This window comes from Thermobia domestica, chromosome 1 (genome assembly GCF_964235325.1).
Source record: "Thermobia domestica chromosome 1, izTheDome1.hap1.1, whole genome shotgun sequence".
Lineage (NCBI taxonomy): Eukaryota > Metazoa > Arthropoda > Insecta > Zygentoma > Lepismatidae > Thermobia > Thermobia domestica.
Window position 1 is genome coordinate 260,239,547 of NC_137454.1, and position 20,783 is coordinate 260,260,329.

The 20,783-nt window shown below is 34.8% G+C and overlaps 2 protein-coding genes across 2 annotated transcripts in view; one reads left to right on the forward strand and one right to left on the reverse strand.

Moving 5' to 3' along the window:
• The window catches only part of LOC145660716 (uncharacterized), an 89,835-nt gene extending 80,590 nt beyond the window's left edge, over positions 1-9,245 (forward strand). The window contains exon 3 of the mRNA XM_081726086.1: positions 8,977-9,245. Within this exon, the coding sequence (XP_081582212.1) occupies positions 8,977-8,996 (20 nt within the window). The 3' untranslated portion in view covers positions 8,997-9,245. The remainder of the gene's footprint in view (positions 1-8,976) is intronic.
• Positions 9,246-14,597: 5,352 nt separating this feature from the next.
• Positions 14,598-20,783, reverse strand: part of LOC145660722 (uncharacterized) — a 58,825-nt gene continuing 52,639 nt past the window's right edge. The window contains exon 6 of the mRNA XM_081726101.1: positions 14,598-17,725. Within this exon, the coding sequence (XP_081582227.1) occupies positions 17,651-17,725 (75 nt within the window). The 3' untranslated portion in view covers positions 14,598-17,650. The remainder of the gene's footprint in view (positions 17,726-20,783) is intronic.

A 20,783-nucleotide genomic window follows, 5' to 3' on the forward strand; every position in this document is an offset into this window, starting at 1 on the left:
GAAAAAAAGGAAGGACAAGAAAGTGTGAAAACTGATAGAGCTTGTAGCACAGCCTTGTCATGTGCAGCAGTTTTTATTTATTTATTTATTGACTATATACAACAACGAGTTCATTAAATGCACTCTATGTCGCCTATAAATATGACTTAACATGACCATACACAAGTGCGCTGCGAACGAGTATTCTCAAAACTGAAATGAATTAAAACAAAAGTGTGCTCTCTCCTGTCTCAGGACATATTGGAAACGTTTTATAATCAACATACAATATGGTGTCTCTAGTATTAGCGATGTTGAAAAGGTTTTAGAAGAGCTCTGTGAACCTTCGGTAGAACTGGAGAGGTCGTTGCTTTTTAACTTAGAGAGTGGTTAGCTTGTTGTGTACTCTTGAACTTTGAATCTACCAATAGTGCCATAATATGAATCAGTAATATGACTTATAAGCTTTAATACTTACAATAAACTATATACTCGTGTGTTTATAAGAGCTTTTGGTTTCGTAGACACACAGACTATAAATAAAATTTGGTACATTACGAAACATAAGATAAAATCTTAAAATGTTTCAACATATAATTGAAGGCTTTTGAGCGTCCACTGAAACAACATTCGTGAAGCAACCACTTCATTTTTGTGTTATAACTATTCATAATAATCGATCTGTGAGTATTGACTCTAATTTCAGGTTATATTAATAATGTTTCAGTTAGCATTTTTCAAACCTCATTGGAAACTGTCATTACAATAAGCAGAATAATTAAGAAGAGGAAACTTATTAGTATACTTTGTGAGACTCCTACATGCTACATGGAAAGGAAAGATGAGGCCCTCCAAGTGAGGCCCCTGACGGGGCCCTATACCACCCAGTCCGAGACTGGATCTTTCCTTCAAAACTCTGTGTATAACTTCATACAAGAAATATGTTTAATATGGCACTTTGTGATTGTACACATAACTATGAGCTGAAAACGGGACGATTTTTTTAAAAAGGGATATTTTGTGTCCCTTTTCTTGGGAGACGGACGAGCTCAAAAAAAAAAAAAAAAAAAAAAAGACAGTCCTGTTAAAAACGAGATGTCTGGTCACCATAACATACGAATGATGTGATACGTCCACATTAGGCGTCTTGATCTAATAACTCAATCTTAGTCGCTATAATAAGAGCTTAAGTATTGAATAGTAGTATGCATTTCCAATCTCCTTCTAATTTAATTGCTAGCTTCATTCTGTTACAAATGCAGCTAAGAATTTACATATGTTCATTTATTCTAGTTTGCACCCATCAATTGCAATGTTTCTACGATCTGAATTAACATAACCCCTGCGTGTCACCACTTGGTATGAGTCTACGTCGGACGCATACAGAAGTAAAGCTCTCTTCCCGTAAATCCTGTGAAAATTATAATACCAGGAAAGAATAACACAAATGCACACATGATTTGTACGACAGGGTATGACGTACAATTGATTACAACTTCAGCGGGATAACACATGCGAGGCTCCAACAAAGTCCGTTCTTCGATGACCAGAGCAGAACTGCAGAATGCAGGACGGTTTGCGATACATTCAGGTAGTGGAGCGTGAACAAGTGAGAACGAAACTTACTGACAAATACCACTATGTATTGCCGGTGAAACGACGCAGTAGGGTCTATCAACAGACATGGGCGCCCGAAGAAAAATTTCTAGGGGGCATCTCCCTGATTGCTATATTACCTTCTTTTTATTTGTTTTATGATCTTTTTATTTGTTTTAAGAAAATCTTATGAAATTTATTACATTTTCGTGAGCCAGGGGCAGGCCCTCTGCTCCCTTTCGGGCGCCATATAAACAGGAGATTGTGTCACAATAATGTCGCATGCTTGTCCCAGTATTACGAATTACAGGGAACCACTTGAATTAAAGGGGCGCGGTGGCTCAGTAGGAGAGTGTTTAGCTCTGGTGCGTGAGGTCCTTAGTTCGATTCCAGCTCGTGACACATGGACAAACACAGTATGCGTAAGTTTCCTCTGAGTTCTCCCCTTTCTTCCCACTTTTGGCATTCCATCATTATCATCCATCTCATCATCACTGTCTCCTTTGCCTTGATGCATAATCCTGGGTTGTTAAACTTAGTAATTTCATTTCATTATTTGAATTAAGTAACAACGAACTTCGGTAGAAAACCAGAGTTGAATACGATCAGGTTTCTTCAAAATAAAATCCATCTGGTTGTCCATATTTCACGAGCTTTTCTCCTTCTCCTGGAATTAACTGTAGTCTACAAGGCGAGAAATATGCCAGAATATCCCGCTTCCTATTTGCCTATGTTATTGACCGTGGGTACACTTTAGTGGTGGGCACAAAAACCGGTTTTCCGGCTTTCGGTTTTTAGAAAAAACGAAACCGGTTTTTGAAATTTTTCAAAAAACCGGTTCGGTTTTCTCCAAAACCGGTTCGGTTTTTCACCTGATTCGGTTTCGGTTTTCTTCAAAACTGATTCCGGCTTTTTTCCAAAATTTGTTCTATTTCTGACCAGAATGGTGTTTCGTTGTTCTCCGGAAACCGAATCCATTTCCACAGAAATAGTTTTATGTATTTTCGAAAAGTTTACACCGAAACCAGTTTCGGTGAAAACCGAACCGGTTTTGGAGAAAACCGAAACCAGTTTCGGTGAAAAACCGAACCGGTTTTGGAGAAAACCGAACCAGTTTTGGAGAAAACCGAAATGTGGTGTCGGTTTTTCGGGTTTCGGGTTTTATAGAAACCTGTTTTCGGTTTTTATAAAAACCGGTTTTGCCCATCCCTAGTACACTTGTATGAATTTAAGTCCAGACACTTTGCCTGGGGGATACAATTCACAGTGTATGCGTCGTATGAAATAGGTTATTTTGCTCGAAACATCCCAGGAAACATATTCATGTCATCACTGCCTGCATACCAAACTTCAATTTTCGGTGTGAATGACAAACCTTTATGTTTATGTAATAACTAGCTGAGCTTAGTTTTCGGACGGGAATCATAAGATTTATGGATAATATTTCCAATGTGTTTATTACATTTCCTCTTTTCAAGATATTGTTGATGCAGGTTTGATTTTACCTGTGTAAACAAGTATGCAATCGTCACCATTGCCCCTTAAAAGCAGAATTTTTGAAAGCGCTGAAACACAGGTTCACTTATTTTTAATGAATTTAAATGCCAAGTGTTATCTCCCTAATATCAAAGGCCCCTGGGATACTCTATATTTGGCAAAACTTTGAACTCTTTCTTTCCCCCTTTAGATACGTATTTCAAACAAAGTTAAATGATAAAAAGAAATAAATCAGCAAAACCCAAGCGTTGCCTATGTTCAAAATTAATTTCTAACGGTTCAGTTGTTTTCTTATGAATATAAGATCACACATTAAAATATAAATATTAATTTCCATTTCCTCATTTAGAAGCGGAATTTTCGATAAAGTTGAAAAACATATGTATTTATTTTTAATAAAGAGTTTATTTGCCCAGCTTCATCTCATTAACTTATAAAACACGTGAAGTGCTCTATTTTTGTAAACAATTTGAACCCCTTTTATCTTTAAGAAAAAGATTCGAATCCAAATGAAAGTTAGCTCCACTGAACTTGATCAAGAACTCAGTTCAAACAGTTCAACTGCTTTCTCGCGAAAAGGCGACGTACAACGTCATTTCTTTTACATATGCGAAAGACAGGTAATTGAAATTTCGTTTTAACCTTTCGTCTCCCCGCTTCTTTCTTCCAGATACAACATCTTATTCAATGCGCGAAAACATCCCATTATTTTGAATATTTTATCCAGTTTGCGTTACCCTTTTTCTTTCAGGCGTCTAGGGCAGCTTGGGGTTGATCTATAGGCAATTTAAAGTAATTCTTAAAACTCTGCGTTTGGTCGTGTAAGTCAGCTTGATACCACTGGCCTTACATGTGAAATGATCCTTAGTACTTAGGTTAAACAAAATTAAATTCTGTTGAAAAGAAAAACGGGGCAACTTAATTTTAAAAAAATGATATTGGAGTTTTTTTTCTTTTTATTTAAGTACTAATCATGCTTCAATGGGCACGCGCAGCTGGAGGCAATTGCTACTTCTTGGATTTTCCAAAGATTTCAATTTTTCAAAATATACGTTAAAACACATTAGATTTGCTTACTTACTCACTACAGTACAGTATATTTAAGGAACACAAGCATTTGTAAAGCATGTTGAACACAACATTTATTACGAACTATATGGAACACATTGCCAAAGGACGGAAGTTTTGCACTGTGTTCAGTGTTTGAAGATTACAGTTCTTAGATGGGCACTACCTTGAGGAAAATATTCTTTGGGTCTAACAATCTGTTTAACATAGTTTGACGCAGAGTTTCAGCAGAGATGGCTGCTATCTCCCTTTGGATATTGTCCGTGTTGACTTACACTTCCTGTTAATATATGTGAAAAACATGCATAACTGTTATTGCTTATAGTATTCAAAATATAAATTTGTCCCATTAATATGACCCACGCTGTATTTACTGTCGCTAATAAAGTTGTGCAATGTGCGTGAATAATGTTATTTAACATGAAGTAGTATGAAGTATGTGGATCAAGATGTGTATATTCGTTACTTCGCTTGTGTCTGTTTTCAGTTTCACCCTGGAAACAAATTCTGCGGATGTTTCCGCATACTCCTGTTTGATATTGTAGATCAAGTATAAAGAGGGACAATAAACTTCAAAAATCCTTCTCATGCTTCTGCTATAACAAATACATAAACAACAACAACAACAACAACAAATAATAATAATAATAATAATAATAATAATAATAATAATAATAATAATAATAATAATAATAATAATAATAATAATAATAATAATAATAGTAAAATCGAAACGAGCCCCTTTCATTTACTCAAACGACGTTTATAAACTTTCTGTCTATGTATTCCACTGTTACTTCCGTAAAATTTGTCCGATTTCGATAGAGCTTGATGTTTGCTTTCTTCGAGGCTTAAGAAAATAAGCCTATCGTTTAGAGTTGAAATTCGCCAAGAAAATGGGATACAATGAAGATAAATTAGTTCTATGTTTCATGTTTGCATATAAACAATGTAAAAGAAAAATGATTTTTCAGTATAATTTTGATTAAATATAGACTATAGGTATTCGATTGTGATGCAATGGAGTGTGGATCATCCCCATTGCTTGGGGTTTAAATTAGTCAAAGATAAAAAATAAAATTCGATAAAATCATCTGATATTGGAAGTTTCTTCACATATATAAGAAAATAATTTTCCACAATAACTTCCATAAAATTATGTTCAATTTCGATGCAATATAATGTGTTTTTTTAGGTTTCTCAATCAGCCTCACTGCGTTGAGTTGATTGGTTGGTTGGCTTAGCGTTCTCTTTATCACCGAGGCTATATGAGACGTAGACCTACAGCTTAACGTGGATTATGAACCACATGAACACCCACCGGGAATCGAACCTGAATGTCCCACATCGAACTCGCGTATGCTAATCACATAGCAAGAAGACAGCTTTGTTTATATAGTTCAAATGTACAGTACTATGTAAATCGTGCAGAGTATATAATTGTAAATTATATTGAAGAACACCAGTTTCATGCGAAGTACTATATCTCTACGACGATAGAGAAGATATAACTTATGCTTTCCGTCCTTTTGTGAATGTAAGTCTCAAAAAAGCAAAACATGAAATGAAATGAAATATTTGAGTTTTACGTCCCACGATTATGCCGGTTAGGGTAAATGAGACAGTCTCAAAAAAGCAATACGATCATAAACTAACTTTTCATATCTATTAAAATAGATTCGAATCTGTTTTTTAAACGGATTCTTTCCCTTGACAAACTCTGATAACATTGAATTTTTTTAGTTGTAAGAATTTTATCTTTGTGTTATCAGTAGAAGAGAGAGAGAGAGAGAGATAAACGTACTATTCTGGTTGACATGAAACTCAATGTTTGTGGTTACATGATATGGTTGAAGTAGTACATAATGTTACATATATGATGTATCATTTGTTTAAAGGTTATGATTCAGTATACTTTGCCATGAGAAAAGCAACATGAGCCTTCCTTTCTCCTTTTGTATATAGCTACTTTTATTTCACTTTTAGATAATGATTTTTTAGTGAACTCATCTTGTACACAAAAGTACATACTACAGAAAGAGTAAAACTTATCAGTTGCAATAAACTCAGCGAGAAATATCACTAACATAGTTCCAGCCAGGAAAGGAACAAAGTCACTGTTTTGTGATTACTACCTTTTTCCGTTTTCTAGTTATTCTGGCCTTCTTTCAATTTTTCAATTTTCGCTAGCATTCGGTATTTTCGGTATCGTTCAGTATTTTAGATTTTCGTTATTTCGGTATTGTTCAGTATTTTCGGTATTAGGGCATCGTTCGATATTATCTGTATCTCGGCATCGTTCAGTGTTTTCGATACTTCTATATCGTTGGGAATTTTTGGTATTTTGTCTTTCTATGTCGTTCAGTATTTAAGTATTTTCAGTTTTTTGGTATTGTTCGGTATATCGGTTTTTCAGTATATCGAACCATCTATGTGCATTTCGATAACGCCGTCGTAGCGCATGCATTTACGATGAAGAATTTATATTCACCCACAATGCATCCTCTGTTGAAATTCCGGCAGTTCATTTTAATTTTCGAACACCTCGTAGGCCAAGATATTCAGGTCGTGGACATAGTAGGAATCCTCCAGAAGCTGCGAAAGCAGGAACAAAGGGTTGTAAACTTTCTTACGATACAGGATTCTTTCCCTCTCGATTTTGACGAGATCAGGGAAAAGTAATACACTGATCTTTTTATTTGGATAGCCTCTGTAAATTCGAACATATTTTGGTGTGTCAGAATCCTCTTTATCTCAAAAACCATAACACTAATCAGAGGCTCCAAGTTATCCCTTAGGAACTCACGTTAAAAATAATTAATCTAGTACATTCGAAGAGGCATTTCGGTGTGAAGAAATGCTGGTCATTATGTTGATTGTTTTTCTGTTGGAAAGACTAAAAGCTCAGTATTAAACAGTATATAGGCAATTGTTTAGCATGTGTGGAAACTAAATTTGCCAATCGCATTATCGCAAAAGATGATTGTAGTATTAAGGCTAGTGTGGACACTAGTTAGGAAAGTTAGGAGTGAACATTGTAGGTAAATTGCCAGGATGTCATGGTTTCTCTTATATTCTATCCATAATAGATGTTTATTCTCGTTACGGTTTCTTTCCGCTCAGAATCACCCACGTGAAGATCATAGCCGTGTTGGAGAGTTTTTTTAATCTCTTACCCTATCCCAGAGCTATCATCTCTGACCGAGGTCCGCAATTCCTATCCAAACTTTAGCAGGTGTATTGCAGCCGCATATTCTCATTTCCAGCTACAGCCCGCATTCTAATGGCTTGACCGAAATGAATTATAAAGTACTCAATCATATTATTAGATTGGAAAAAATGAAAATGAAATCTTTGAATTTTACGTCCCACGGTTATGCCGGCTAGGCTAAAGCAGACGATGATGATGAGAAATGAATAAAATGGTGGAAGGAAAACGTGGGAGAAAACGGGAGGGACCCCGAGGAAACCCACGCACACGGTGTATGTATTATTAGATTGGAGTGCTACGCGAAACAAACTCAGTAGAGTCAAGTGTTGAAGCTGACTTTTACCCTATTCAGCGTCAGAGGTTTAAAAAAAAAAACATTTTGGTGTTCTTCCAACCTGGCAAATCTGAAAACCAAGGATAAATATCTATAACTCTCCCGAATATAACCTCTAAATCAGAAAAAGAAAAATGTAAAGAAAACAAGAAACCATCATTTCGTACATTTCTTGGGAGGGAAGATTTTCCATGATGATTTGATGTGCAACGTGAAGTTTGGGACTTTTTTGCATCAGAGACCCTAGGCTTCTTTTATTATGGAATCCATTCGTTGATTAAGCGATGACCAAAATGTGTGGTTGCAGATGGTGACTATTTTGATTTACCAGATATATATGTTTCCTTTCTTTCCTTTGTTTCTTTTGTGGCCTTTGGAAAAGACGACCTTCGACAGATATTTTAATTGACACATAAATAATATTAAGATTAGACATTCTCTACTCTTTTAAATTAATAATGGTTGGTATTGGTTTGAAGACTGATATCTCTTCTTCGTCTCATCTCATATCTTGACTCGAGACGATTATTTTGTCTCATCTCGTCTCTAATTTCACAAAATGAGTCTTGACTTGAATCACGAGACGAGATTAAATTCGAGGCATCTTTTGCCTCATGCGCAACCCTAGGAGCCTCATTACTGACCACTACATAATTTTCACAGTACTCACATTTATCTTCCCTGGTGTAAATTTTTTTTACAATTAATATAACTACTTTTGTTTTCCAAGTTTAGAACACATTTAATCTTTACAAACCCTTTTTCAAAATATGGTAGAAATCATATCTGTCGTCTGTAACTTGTTTAGTTAGGAAAATATGCATACTTGTGACATTTTCTTTCTTTTCTTTTTTGCCATAAAATAAAATTAATTACTGATTTTGACAACCCACACAGAATTATTTTCATTTTGCCTAAAATAAAAATATGAGCCCACTTCAATGCTACTCATTCTGAAGGCACTGAAGAAGAAGAAAAACACCTAACCAAATAAATTTAGAGCACTTTGAATTTTTGTGAAATACTTGACATCCTAATTAATATTAGAGTATTTTAGAACATGTGCTCTAGATAGATGATATTACCAAAGAAAACATGTAAGGTAAAGTTTAATTCGGATTGAGAATAAATTATTTATTGTGACCATGTTTTCCAGAAGAACATGTAACTAACCCACACATTATGAACAGATGTAGTGAACAAGAGATTACTATATTTTACTATATCAAGATCTGTAAATGTGTTTCTCTGTGTAATGAGGGTTAGTAAAACATTTTCTTTTTCTTTCCAGATGACGATTGGGATTTCTAATTAAAATATTACGAAAGAAAACAAGAAGCTGGTGGATGAAACTGTTGATATTTCCACAAATAATGAATGAAAATTGTGGTGTAGCAAATTACGAAAATTGCAAGACTAAGCAGAATATTTAATAATATACTTAAGGAAATATGCAAATTGTTATTTAAAAAGTTTAAAATTAGATCTACTGATGAGTTCGAAACGTTGTATAAGATAAATGATTCTTAAAGAAATAAATTGGTCTGTTTTTCACTATGAGAAATATGTATAAATATTTGGGTTTTATCCTTAATGCAACGGATATTCCTTATCCTTTACTAATATTAGGGTGATAAAAGTATTGAGGTAAAAATTGAGAATATATTTATTGTGATTTAAAAATAACTATGAAACTACTACATAGGTACAATTATGTTTGATGCCCTTTTACCATTTATCGATAACACCATAATGAAGTCGTTATAGAATTTCAGTAGTCTTTGGTCAAAAAAGTTATAACTTGTTGTTTTAACAGGCCTCCTTTGAAACTAACGTAACATCATTCAGTGACATCTGCAGACAGTAAACTAATAAGAGTGTGATCGTGCCAGGTAAGGGGTAAACGGTGGATACATTAAAACTTCCCAGTCAAGTTTTCTCAATTTCTGACAGGTCGTTAAATAAAGGGTGGACCGAAAATAGGTATACAGTACCGTACTAATAAGTTCATTGCATTTTATATCATTTCTTATTGTTATCCATTAGGTAGATTTAGTTTCTTTATTATTTGTTCTTAATGTGTTTTTACTTATGTCTTAAGCTCGGAAGAGCCGAAGAAAATAGAGCCATAAACCAAAATGTTATACTTCATCATTGCAGGGGTGCATACCTACTTTTGGGCCAGCGTAAGCGGTCTGGCTTTGTAAGTGGGGTATATAACATCCTTTGTGTTTACCTGTTCTGTTTTTTTTTTTTTCTAATTATTAGGTGTACTCGTGATAATTGTCGACAATATAGGTCCGAGTCTATTGTTCTACCTGGTGGCAACAGCTCATAATGCAGGATGCCCTTCGATCCCCATCAATCGTATAGTATAACCTTCCTGGACGACAGTATGTGTCCACACTTTGCCACTAAGTGTGGGATCTTCTCGCACATTGTTGTAGATTATCAACTTTACATTATTCGTGAGAAACGCTTCAGAAATAACTCAAGTTCATTACGTTTGAGTAGAGATTCGGAGATAGCAATTCGATACAGTGAATGGTTGCCAGCCAGATCATGTGGCACCCAATGTAAAGCTTACTTTTAGCCACCATTTAGTGCAGTAAATGAAGCTCAATATTTAATGAAGAAAAGGAACAAATTAGTAACAAGCTGAAAATTGGAACAGATGTTGGGAATGATGTTCTAAACAACATAACAAAAATCCCCTGAAATCCCACGTGAACTACGGCGCCATATTGGAAAATGGCCGACGGAAGTACCAAATGAACAATATCCAGATAAAAATAGCAACATCTTCGCTATGGTTGAATATAAAGAGATAAAAATTAGTGTCGTTTTATAGAACATAGATAACACAATATTTTTATGGTGAAATAATTCTTCATAAAAAGGAAACTTTTAGAAATATTAGGTCTAAATTCTAAATTTCCGAAATTTACCGTCAAACTCATTTCCAATTTTATTGAACTTAGGAAGTAATTATTAACAACTTAAAATTTGATATGAATGTTGGTAAAAAATTATTTAAATGACATACTAAAATCCCACAACTTCTTCGTTTGTCATATTGGAAAATGTCCAAATGTCCGAAGTAATTGTACAAAATCTGGACTGGGCTAAATATTTGAGAAACTGTCAGTGCAATCGATCCAAAATTAATTGCGGTCAATGCTGGTGGGAGGAGCAAAACATTATGACGTGTTTAAGGTTGTCGTCCGCCATCTTAGAATCAACTTTTTTATTTTAAATAGCAACATGGTCATGTGAAATATTAAACAACATCCTCGTTCGAAGATAAACCCAACGGTAAGGTTGTTTTTCCAAAACCTGCAACATTTTTGAAGTTGTGAAAAGATTTAGGATATGTTATGTGTGGAATGCTGTGAAATGTGCTGTGCGAAGTTTCGAATTGAAGCATAAAAATAAAGTAAAAACAAGCTTTATATAATCTAACATTACGTATTGTTTAATTACCAGAAAAGAAGAGAGCTAACACACAGAAGACAAGTACAGTCACATGACATGTTCAGCATGCCCATCGTTCTGTTCTATGCATATTCTTAACCGTGAGACCAGTGCTTGTGCACTCTGCGAAGCATAGTTGGTGATATTTGTTCACAGGCCGTAATGGCTCCTTTTCAGGTAGCTAATGTCATTAATTTTACACTGGTAAACAATAGCTTTAAAGTGCCCCCAGAGATAGAAATCCAACTGAGTTAGGTCGCGGGACCTTGCTGGCCATTCAACTGGTCCATGCCGACCTACCCAGCAACCGGGAAAATGTTCATTCAGCCATTGATTACATTACGGTTATAATGCGGCAGTGCCCCATCTTGTAGCCAATATTGATGGAATCACCCTTGCTTGTTCAACAAAAGTAGCATAACAGTGTTTCCAAGCATATCTTCGTATTGTCCAGCATTCAAGGTCCCATCAATGAAAACAGGTCCAATAGGTTTTTCGCCCCATGTTCCACACCACTTCATTACCATATCTGCACCTTGCATCTTTGTGCATCTTTCCAATTAATACTTGTATTAGCCCAGTACCGGACATTTTGGTTGTTAACCTCACATGTTATATAGAAATTTGCCTCATCACTAAAAAAAATGTTTTGAGGAAAGACTGGGTCACGAGCTATTTGGGCTAACGCCTACTCACAAAACTTCACTGGTCCACTGGCCATCAGAATCATTCTCTGACAGTTTTTGATTCAACTATAATTTTTAAGGGTGCGAGTTTTCCCTTTTTAATATTCTTTGAACACCTTTGACTCTAACATTATGATCACTTGGTAGACGTCGCACACTCTTCGTAGGACTTTTCACCAATACACCCAACACAGCTGCTGATGTGTCTGGATCAGTTGCATGACCGAGGTAAATCATCATTTCCCGTTGCCCCGAATTTGCAGATTAGTTTTCGTACAGCACTGTCTGTCACCGGCTCGCGATTAGGATGTCGTTCTTTGAAGACGGCTGTTATTATTGCTGAACTGCGTCCTCCAGCCAAAAGTATAATTTTGATTCTTGCTTCTCGAGGTAGCATCCTGTCCTACCTCCAAGAAAAAAGTAAAGAGACAGTCGTTTCCCGTCCATACAATGTTCCACATAACAAATTTAAGTCTAAATGATAACATAATCTATCCGAAATCCATTCACAACTTCAAAACTGTCGCAGATCTTTAAAAAAAAAAAAACTTTACCGTAGGATTTCTCGGTACTGCGCAAAATGTTCAGTACTGGGCTAATACAAATCTTAATTAGACAGATGCATCAAAGATGCAAGATGCGGTTAAGATAATGGTGTGGTGTAGAATATGAGGTGAAAAACTTATTAGATCTGTTTCCATTGGTGGGGCCTATTGGACCTATTTTTATTGATAGGACCTTGGATGCTGCACAATATGGAGATATGCTTGAAAGCACTGTTATGCCACTTTTGTTAAACGAGGAAGGGTGATTTCATCAATATTGGCAACAAGATGAGGCATGGACGCATTATGGTCGAAATGTAATCGATGCCTCAATGAACACTTTTCCGGTTGCTGGAAAGGTCGGCATAGATCAGTTGAGTGACCAGCAAGATCCCCTGAACCTAACTCAGTTGGATTTCTATCTCTGGGGGCACTTTAAAGCTATTGTCTAGCAGTGTAATATTGATGACATTGGCTACCTGAAAAGGATAATCATTATGGCCTGTGAACAAATATAACCAACTATGCTTCGCAAAGTGCACAAGCACTAGTCTCACGGTTAAAGATATGTATAGAACAGAACGGTGGGCATGTTGAACATGTCATGTGATTGTAGTTGTCTTATGTGTGTTAGCTCTCTTTTCCTGGTTATTAAACAATACTAATGTTAGATGTTACAAAGTTTGTTTTACTTTATTTTTATGTTTCAATTCGAAACTTCGCACAGCACATTTCACAGCATTCCACACATAACATATCCTAAATCTATTTACAACTTCAAAAATGTTGCAGGTTTTGGAAAAATAACCTTACCGTTGGGTTTATTTTCGAACGAGGATGTTGTTTAATATTTCACATGACCATGTTGCTATTTAAAATAAAAAAAAGTTGATTCCAAGTTGGCGGACGACAACCTTAAACACGTCATAATGTTTCGCCCCTCCCACCAGCATTGACCGCAATTGACTTTGGATCGATTTCATTGACAGTTTCTCAAATATTTAGCCAGTCCAGATTTAGTATTTCACTTAAAATATTATCATTCAATTACTTCGGACATTTGGACATTTTCCAATACGACAAACGAAGAAGTTGTGGTATTTTAGTATGTTATTTAAATAATTTTTACCAACATTCATGTCAAATTTTAAGTTGTTAATAAATTACTTCCTAAGTTCAATAAAATTGGAAATGAGTTTGACGGTAAATTTCGGAATTTTAGAATTTAGAGCTAAATATTTCTAAAAGTATACGTTTTATGAAAAATTGTTTCTCCATAAAAAATATTGTGTTATCTATGTTCTATAAAGCGACACTAAGTTTATCTCTTAATGTTCAATCGTAGTGAAGTTATTGCTCTTTTTATCTGGGTATTGTTCATTTGGCACTTCCGGCGGCTATTTTCCAATATGGCGGCGAATGTCACGTGGGATTTCAGAGGACTTTTAGTATGTTTTTTAGAACATCGTTTCCGACATCTGTACCAAGTTTCAGCTTGTTACCAACTTTTTCCTTACTTTTTGGTAATTTGACTGCACTATTTCTCGAAATGGTTTAACACTGTTTGATGATGGATGTTTAGTTCATTTGCGATGTTATGACTGGTTGCATGGCGATTTTGCTCGACGTTTGTCAGAATATTCATTTTTGGTGTAATTGATCCTTCACTGCGGGAAGCATCTTGGACATCATTTCCAAAATTAAAGCGACTGAACCATTTAGCACAGTTTTGCGGAAAGTTCGTTCATCTTCACGGCGCAATATCTTACTTGTGATTATAAGAGTTCAGACATTTTTGCCACATCTAATAGTTTCAACTGTTAGTGCCGGCTGTAAAATGACTTTAGGCCTGATCTACTGTGACTCATATAAAGTTTCCAAATTTGGAAGACTTTTTCTTTCTTTTATTTCTAAGGAATTTTTACTTTTAGAAGTAAGTGTTGTGCATCATAATATTTGGGAGAGCTTAGCCAACCAAAATATAAGTATAAAAGTTATTATATCAATGGTTTTACACTATAAGAGAAGATTGAATAAAACTAAATTTCCGATATTATGATCACCCTGTTCATAATATGGAATACTATGTACATGATGTTAATGTGGAATACTAGAACGAAATACAATGCCGAGATAATAAAGTGTAATTGCTCACATACATATATCACATTTGGTGAAATGCAATTAAATAACAACAATCAAAATAATTCAAAACATGATTTAATATAACATAAAAAGTAATTACTTAGTTTCAATCATTACTTCTTCCAAACTTGTTGTAAATCCGTTACTTTTACATTGGAGTGATATATTAATTAACCTTTAAACTAACAAGCAAAAGTATAGAGAAAGTACTATATTCTCTGGGAAGTAACCCACATGGTACAAAAAAAAATAACTATAGAAAAATTAGTTAAAAATGTTTCCAAGATAGTCCTAAAGCTTAGAAATTTCCATCAATTTTCACTACAAGAACAAAAGTAGCAAACAAAATTTTAAAGGAAAATTGATACACTTATTATGATACCATTTTTGGCAAACTGTATATTACAACGACAAGTCTCCCTTTTCTGCACTTACTGATCAGAAGTTATTACAACAAACCCATTTGTCATCATTATCATCAGTGACATTACTTGCACTATCATTTAGTTTCGTTGGTCAATGTAATCATTAACTCTTAAAAATAACCTTTTTCTTCATTAAGGTTGCTTAGATTGACTTCTAAGGTGTTAACATGGTTTCAACTACTTCTGAGAACGTTGCTCTTTGTGATAATATAGTGGACATTCTAAATCAACCTTACTTGTAGTGCTTGATATTGTGTTAATATCGCCTGGCTTTCGACCATATGTATTTCGATCTCTTCCTCGTAGCTGGGGTAGGTGATTCAAAGTTAAAATATATAGCATTCTGGTGGTCTTTTAGCTTCGCTTTGTAACTGATAAGGCAGTGAGAATATCAGAATTTAAGAACTCACTTTCATCAAAAACAATATGACTTAATGGATACATTCCAGTTATCTTGAATCCATTAAGTGCTGTTTCAACAGTTCAGACTTGTTTATATTTTTTTCAAAAAGTGCCGAAATTTGAAACATTATAAAAGCCGAATAGGGAAACAGTGAGCAGTTAAACGTAGATGCAATTCTTTACCATAATAAACCTTGAAAGAATGCATAATAGCAACCTCTAGAGGTTACAGCTTGCAGGAGCAGTGGACACATAAACAAATTATAATGACATGTGGGCATCCACCTAATAGAATAACATATAAATTTTGAGTATGGAAATAATGCCTATTCAAAATGTATTACATTGTATCATGTAGTAAATAGGTCAATTTAATCCAGCGTGACGGATGAGTTAAGATTGAACCTAAAAAAGCAGCATTAGTTAGTTCCTGCTTCATGTGCAGTTACGAAAATCAGAAATAGTACAGCTACGTGAAGCTATGCAAATTCTTCTAGCGCTCGTGCAAGTCACTAGTATTACCAAATTGAAGCTGAAGTGAGCACACCTATCTTATTTTCTCCCCTTCACCGATAAAATCATTGATTGTTTGTCCTGCACGATAGTTAAATCAGTCTCATCACGTTAAAAATTACATTGACTGGGTGATGCTTACCTCATGTGAAAATTGAGAAGCGCATTAACATGAAATTCCGTGTGAAATAAAGAAATCACCAAGTGAGTGTGTGAAACTGTAGCAAGATGTGTATGGTGATAATACGATATCACATGTGCGTCTGTTTGAGTAGAACAAATGTTTCAGCGAGGAACGCGAGAGCCTTAATGATGAAAGCCTGGATCGTCCTATCACAGCAACAACAGAGGGAAATGTGATAAAAGTGACTAACATTGTCCAGAAAGATCGCTGGTCATCAATAAAGAGTCTCTCCGCACAATTCTGCACAACCATTTGAAGATGCTCAAAGTTTACGCTAAAATAGTACAAAAAAAAATTACACAGGAGCAGGAGGACTCCCGAAAGTACGTGTGGAGTGACACAGTGGAACGCCTGGAAGCAGAACCGGACTTGTTAACGAAAAGCGTCACTGGTGATGAGACGTGTATCTTTCAGCATGACCCTACCACCGTGAATGAAAATAGCATGCCAGAGAAAATCGGAAGTGAAGGTCATGCTCATTATGTTCTTTGATATCCATGACCTGTTCCTGATTGAATGGGTACCATCAGGTTAAACAGTAATTAAGCAATATTATCAGCAGGTTTTGTTCAAGATGTGAGAACGCGTGAGAAAGAAAAGGCCCTTCTTGTGGAAGAATAATGAATGGATTGTGCATTATGACAATGCTACTTTGCATACTGCTTTGACCGTTAAGCAGTTTTTCGCAGCTAAGAAGACTCCAGTGTTGCAACACCCATCTTATACATCAGACCTGACACTGTGCATTTTTCCCCCGAAAGTGAAATCCGCTTTCAAGGGAACTCATTTTCAGGCGGTGGAAGAGGTGAAACATAAACGTCAGTGGTACTCAACAAGGTGATTTCCACAACTGCTTGCAACGATGGAAACTTCATATGCAAACGTGTGTAGAGAGGAGAGGGGATTATGTTGAAGGGGGTCACTTTAATTTTTAAGTTCGTGACAAAAAAAACAAACTTACTTTTGGTATCAGTTCCGTTATTGTTTACCCAGACCTCGTACAAAAGTGAGTGAATAGCAACTTGTTGATATGGTTTCTAGAAGTATTAAGCGGAAGTACAATATATTTTGATATATGAATTTCTCTATTAACAGCCATTAAGAAATCCATTGATATCACTGTTTCTGTATACTTGCTGCGGGTTGAGTAGAAAGAAAAATGTAAAAATTAGATGATTGTATGGCGTTTAAAAGAACATTATTTACATGATCACAAATAATTATTTTGTCATATTACAATCACAAATAGTATACAAAAATTATGACAAGCTATACATAAGAGCTGTTTACAATATGAAGGTCATGAACAAGACGCCATCAAATATAGTGCTTTTTACCCTATCCTTGATCATCTTTGAAGTATTATTTAGTAAGGTATTGCTCTTCTAACTCTCCATTTCCATATTGACCACAAAATTATAAGTTCCTTAGGTAAGATTGAATATTTGATTAAATGGAAATTAATCAAATTCAAATATTTCTGAAAAATATTCTGCGGATGTCCTTGGGCATGCAGTTCTTCTCAACTTGGGGATAAATTTCATTCGTTTCAAATTTATTCTGCACTCCTAAACCTTCATACGAAGTATATTTATAAAATTTTCTTCTCTTCTGTTGCACTCGCGACTGAAGAAGTAGGAATAGGTTTGTGTTGAATCGGTGTAACCTTCAAAATAAAGGAAATATAGGTAAATTATATAACTAAATATAATAAAATAATTTATGCATTGAATAACATTTAACTCCCTTACATTATGACTCCATGTACTGAGTAACTCCCGAGATAGCCCTACTGAAGAAGCCTGCTTTAAAAGTGTAGTCAAAGTAAGATTGTCATTAAGTTTTTCATTATAATTTCTATGAGATGTTCAATTTACAAGGATTTTTTGAACGTGTAATATTAAAAATTTAGTATATACAGAAAATGTTCATTCCTTCTACCTAACAGAATACATCCAAATCTTGTTTGAAATAAAGTACTTCTTTCAAGTTTTGGACTCAAAATTAATTTTAAACACCCTTACTATGGTCAACCACATAAATATTTTCTTGAGCCACACAACACACTTGCGACAAAATTCATGTGACTTTACAATGGCACTAAATGATATAGTTCTTAATAGTCAGTTCTTATATTGATGAAAGTGCAAGAGTATATTCCAAAGGAACTGAATACGATTTTACACTTATCCACAATTCTGTTGAAAAAAATCAAATAGGTTATATTTCTATATTTGAGATGCTCTCCGGCAGACACACAACACTTTGAGAAACATTACATCTGAATATTTTCTTTAACACGATCCTAGAGGAGATACTGTGGCTCAGTGGTAGAGCGCTTGTCTCTGGTGCGTGAGGTTCCTCGTACGATTCTCAGCCAAACAAGTTTGTAGTAAACAACATCATTCTCGGGTTTACTCGGGATATTCCCCTTTCCTCCCACATTTTCATTTCACCAATTCTTCCATCATCACTCACTTGCCTTAATTATCCACCTCCCTTAGCCTAAAGGATATAATTGTGGGACATTAAACTGAAAGATTTTTCGTATCCTAGAGCCATATCATGATTTTCATATGCAACATAAAATATAAAACAAAAAATGTATAACAAAATGTTGTTGCATAGCATATAATCCTGCCAGATACAACTCCATTTTCTGAACATAGTATTCTAACATAAGATATAAACAACTAACTTTCTAAAATGGGGCGTTCAGAGCACGAGGAAATCAAGTCCAATTATCAAAGTTGTGAGAAAAATACACATACAGTTTATGTGGTATTTTTAAGTACATGAAAAAGTCAACGCTGTTTTTTTTACATTATAAGATTTCAAGTGCGTATTGTGCCTTCAGGTGCGTATTGTCGGGTAAATGAAATGATGATTTAATTGATTGTATACTAAATGGAGACAGAATACTTCTACACAAAGTGTTTGCCAAACACAGAGATACTGTATTCAAACTTGCGAACATGTTCTTCAAACTCGAGCTATCGTGAGTCTACTATAGGAAGAATGAAAGAAAATCTTTGGAAAAAAATCTATGTTGGTGGAATGTATTTACGACGAACTAGACATGATGAGTGTTTATGGAGATCAAACGGTAAACTTCCTGACTGTGAAGTAACATTGTATCATTTTACTAGGACTACCGTACTAAGTTTGTTTTCGGTTATTACGACCAATGTTTATCTGAAGTAGTTTAATTTTCTGAAACCATTTACGATACTTAGGCTAATATTTAAAATATTACTTTGAAATTACAAATTTTATATTTCTTACATGTGTTCTTTAATTAAATAGGTTAATTTTGATATACACGAAGAACAGAACTTTAGAGAGGTAGACAGACATTATTATTCTATGAAAAAGAATCGATGCTTTTTCCACTGTTCTTCAAACTGATTTCCGGAACAAGAATGTACTTCATTAAGTTGGAGTGCAGTTAAGTATGTAATAGTCATAGTGAATTAGCAGTTATCTATCCATATATGTTGAACCGGAACTGTGGAAATCATCTAAATCTGATAAGATTAATTTTTAAAAGAGATAGTGTAATTTGATATGAACTTTGTACAATCTTATTATCAGAAACAAACTTAATTAACATAACAAGATAATATAATTTTGTTTGTTACATATATTGAAAAAATAATAATATTTTTTTTTCTTTTAAAAATATCTTTATTATTATTATTATTATTATTTTTTTTTTTGAGGTCATAATGAAAGGATAATTATTTTTGCCTAATTATTTTACATTTAGAATTTAACAAAAAGGAAATTTATAAACTGACATACATAATATAAAAATGTAAATTAAATGATAAACCAAAGAACATAAAATAAAGTAGACATGCAAAACATTAAAAGAAATATCCTCAACCTGTCATAGATAAAAAGTTAACCGAAATATACAAAATGATGTACAAAGAATCAATGCATTACTTAATATACGAAATTCCAGGCAACACTGTGCTGTGCAATGTGATATAATTGAACCTTCATATAGCAGTACTTGATGGTAGATGTGGCTAGCGTGGAACGGATTAACTATTTAAGATAAAAAAAACTTCTTCCATAATAGGAGCAGAAGGGAATGATTTAAAAATACAAGCTGCGTTTCCCCGCTGAATTGCTAAACTGAGTCTCTGTATTAAAAATTGTTTGCTCCGCGGATCTCCTGTTTTCGCAACCAACTGTGAACCTATTTGTTTCATTAGATTCTTTGCCTCTTTGCTGAAAACACCCATTGTTTCAACAGCAAAGGGAATGAAAAAATGGTCTTCTTTTAAGCATTTATATTTTAAATGTTTTCGTCTGCACGCTGTTTCTGCCGCACTTCCAGCTTCCTTAGATGTTGATACGATATGAGAAGCTGGAAAAGTATCAACACAAGTGACATCCCATACTAGACATTGCCCATTTTCCCAGGGGATTAACGTGATGCCATCTGGTCTTTTCCCATCATCCCTTGATAAACCTGATGGTTCTAAAATTGAAGGCACGTCTATGCTGGCCAAAGCACGCTTTAGGATATCATTTAATTCAGCGTGTCGGGACACTCTGCCTGCGCTTTTGGGACAGCTCAATGGATGCAAACACTTTTCATTGACTTGCTCCCGACAAATGCATGTAAATTTTTTACACATGTTCATGCCAAGGCGTAGAGCAACACAAAGACGAAAAGAATTGTTATCCATGAAAGTTCCAATATTTCT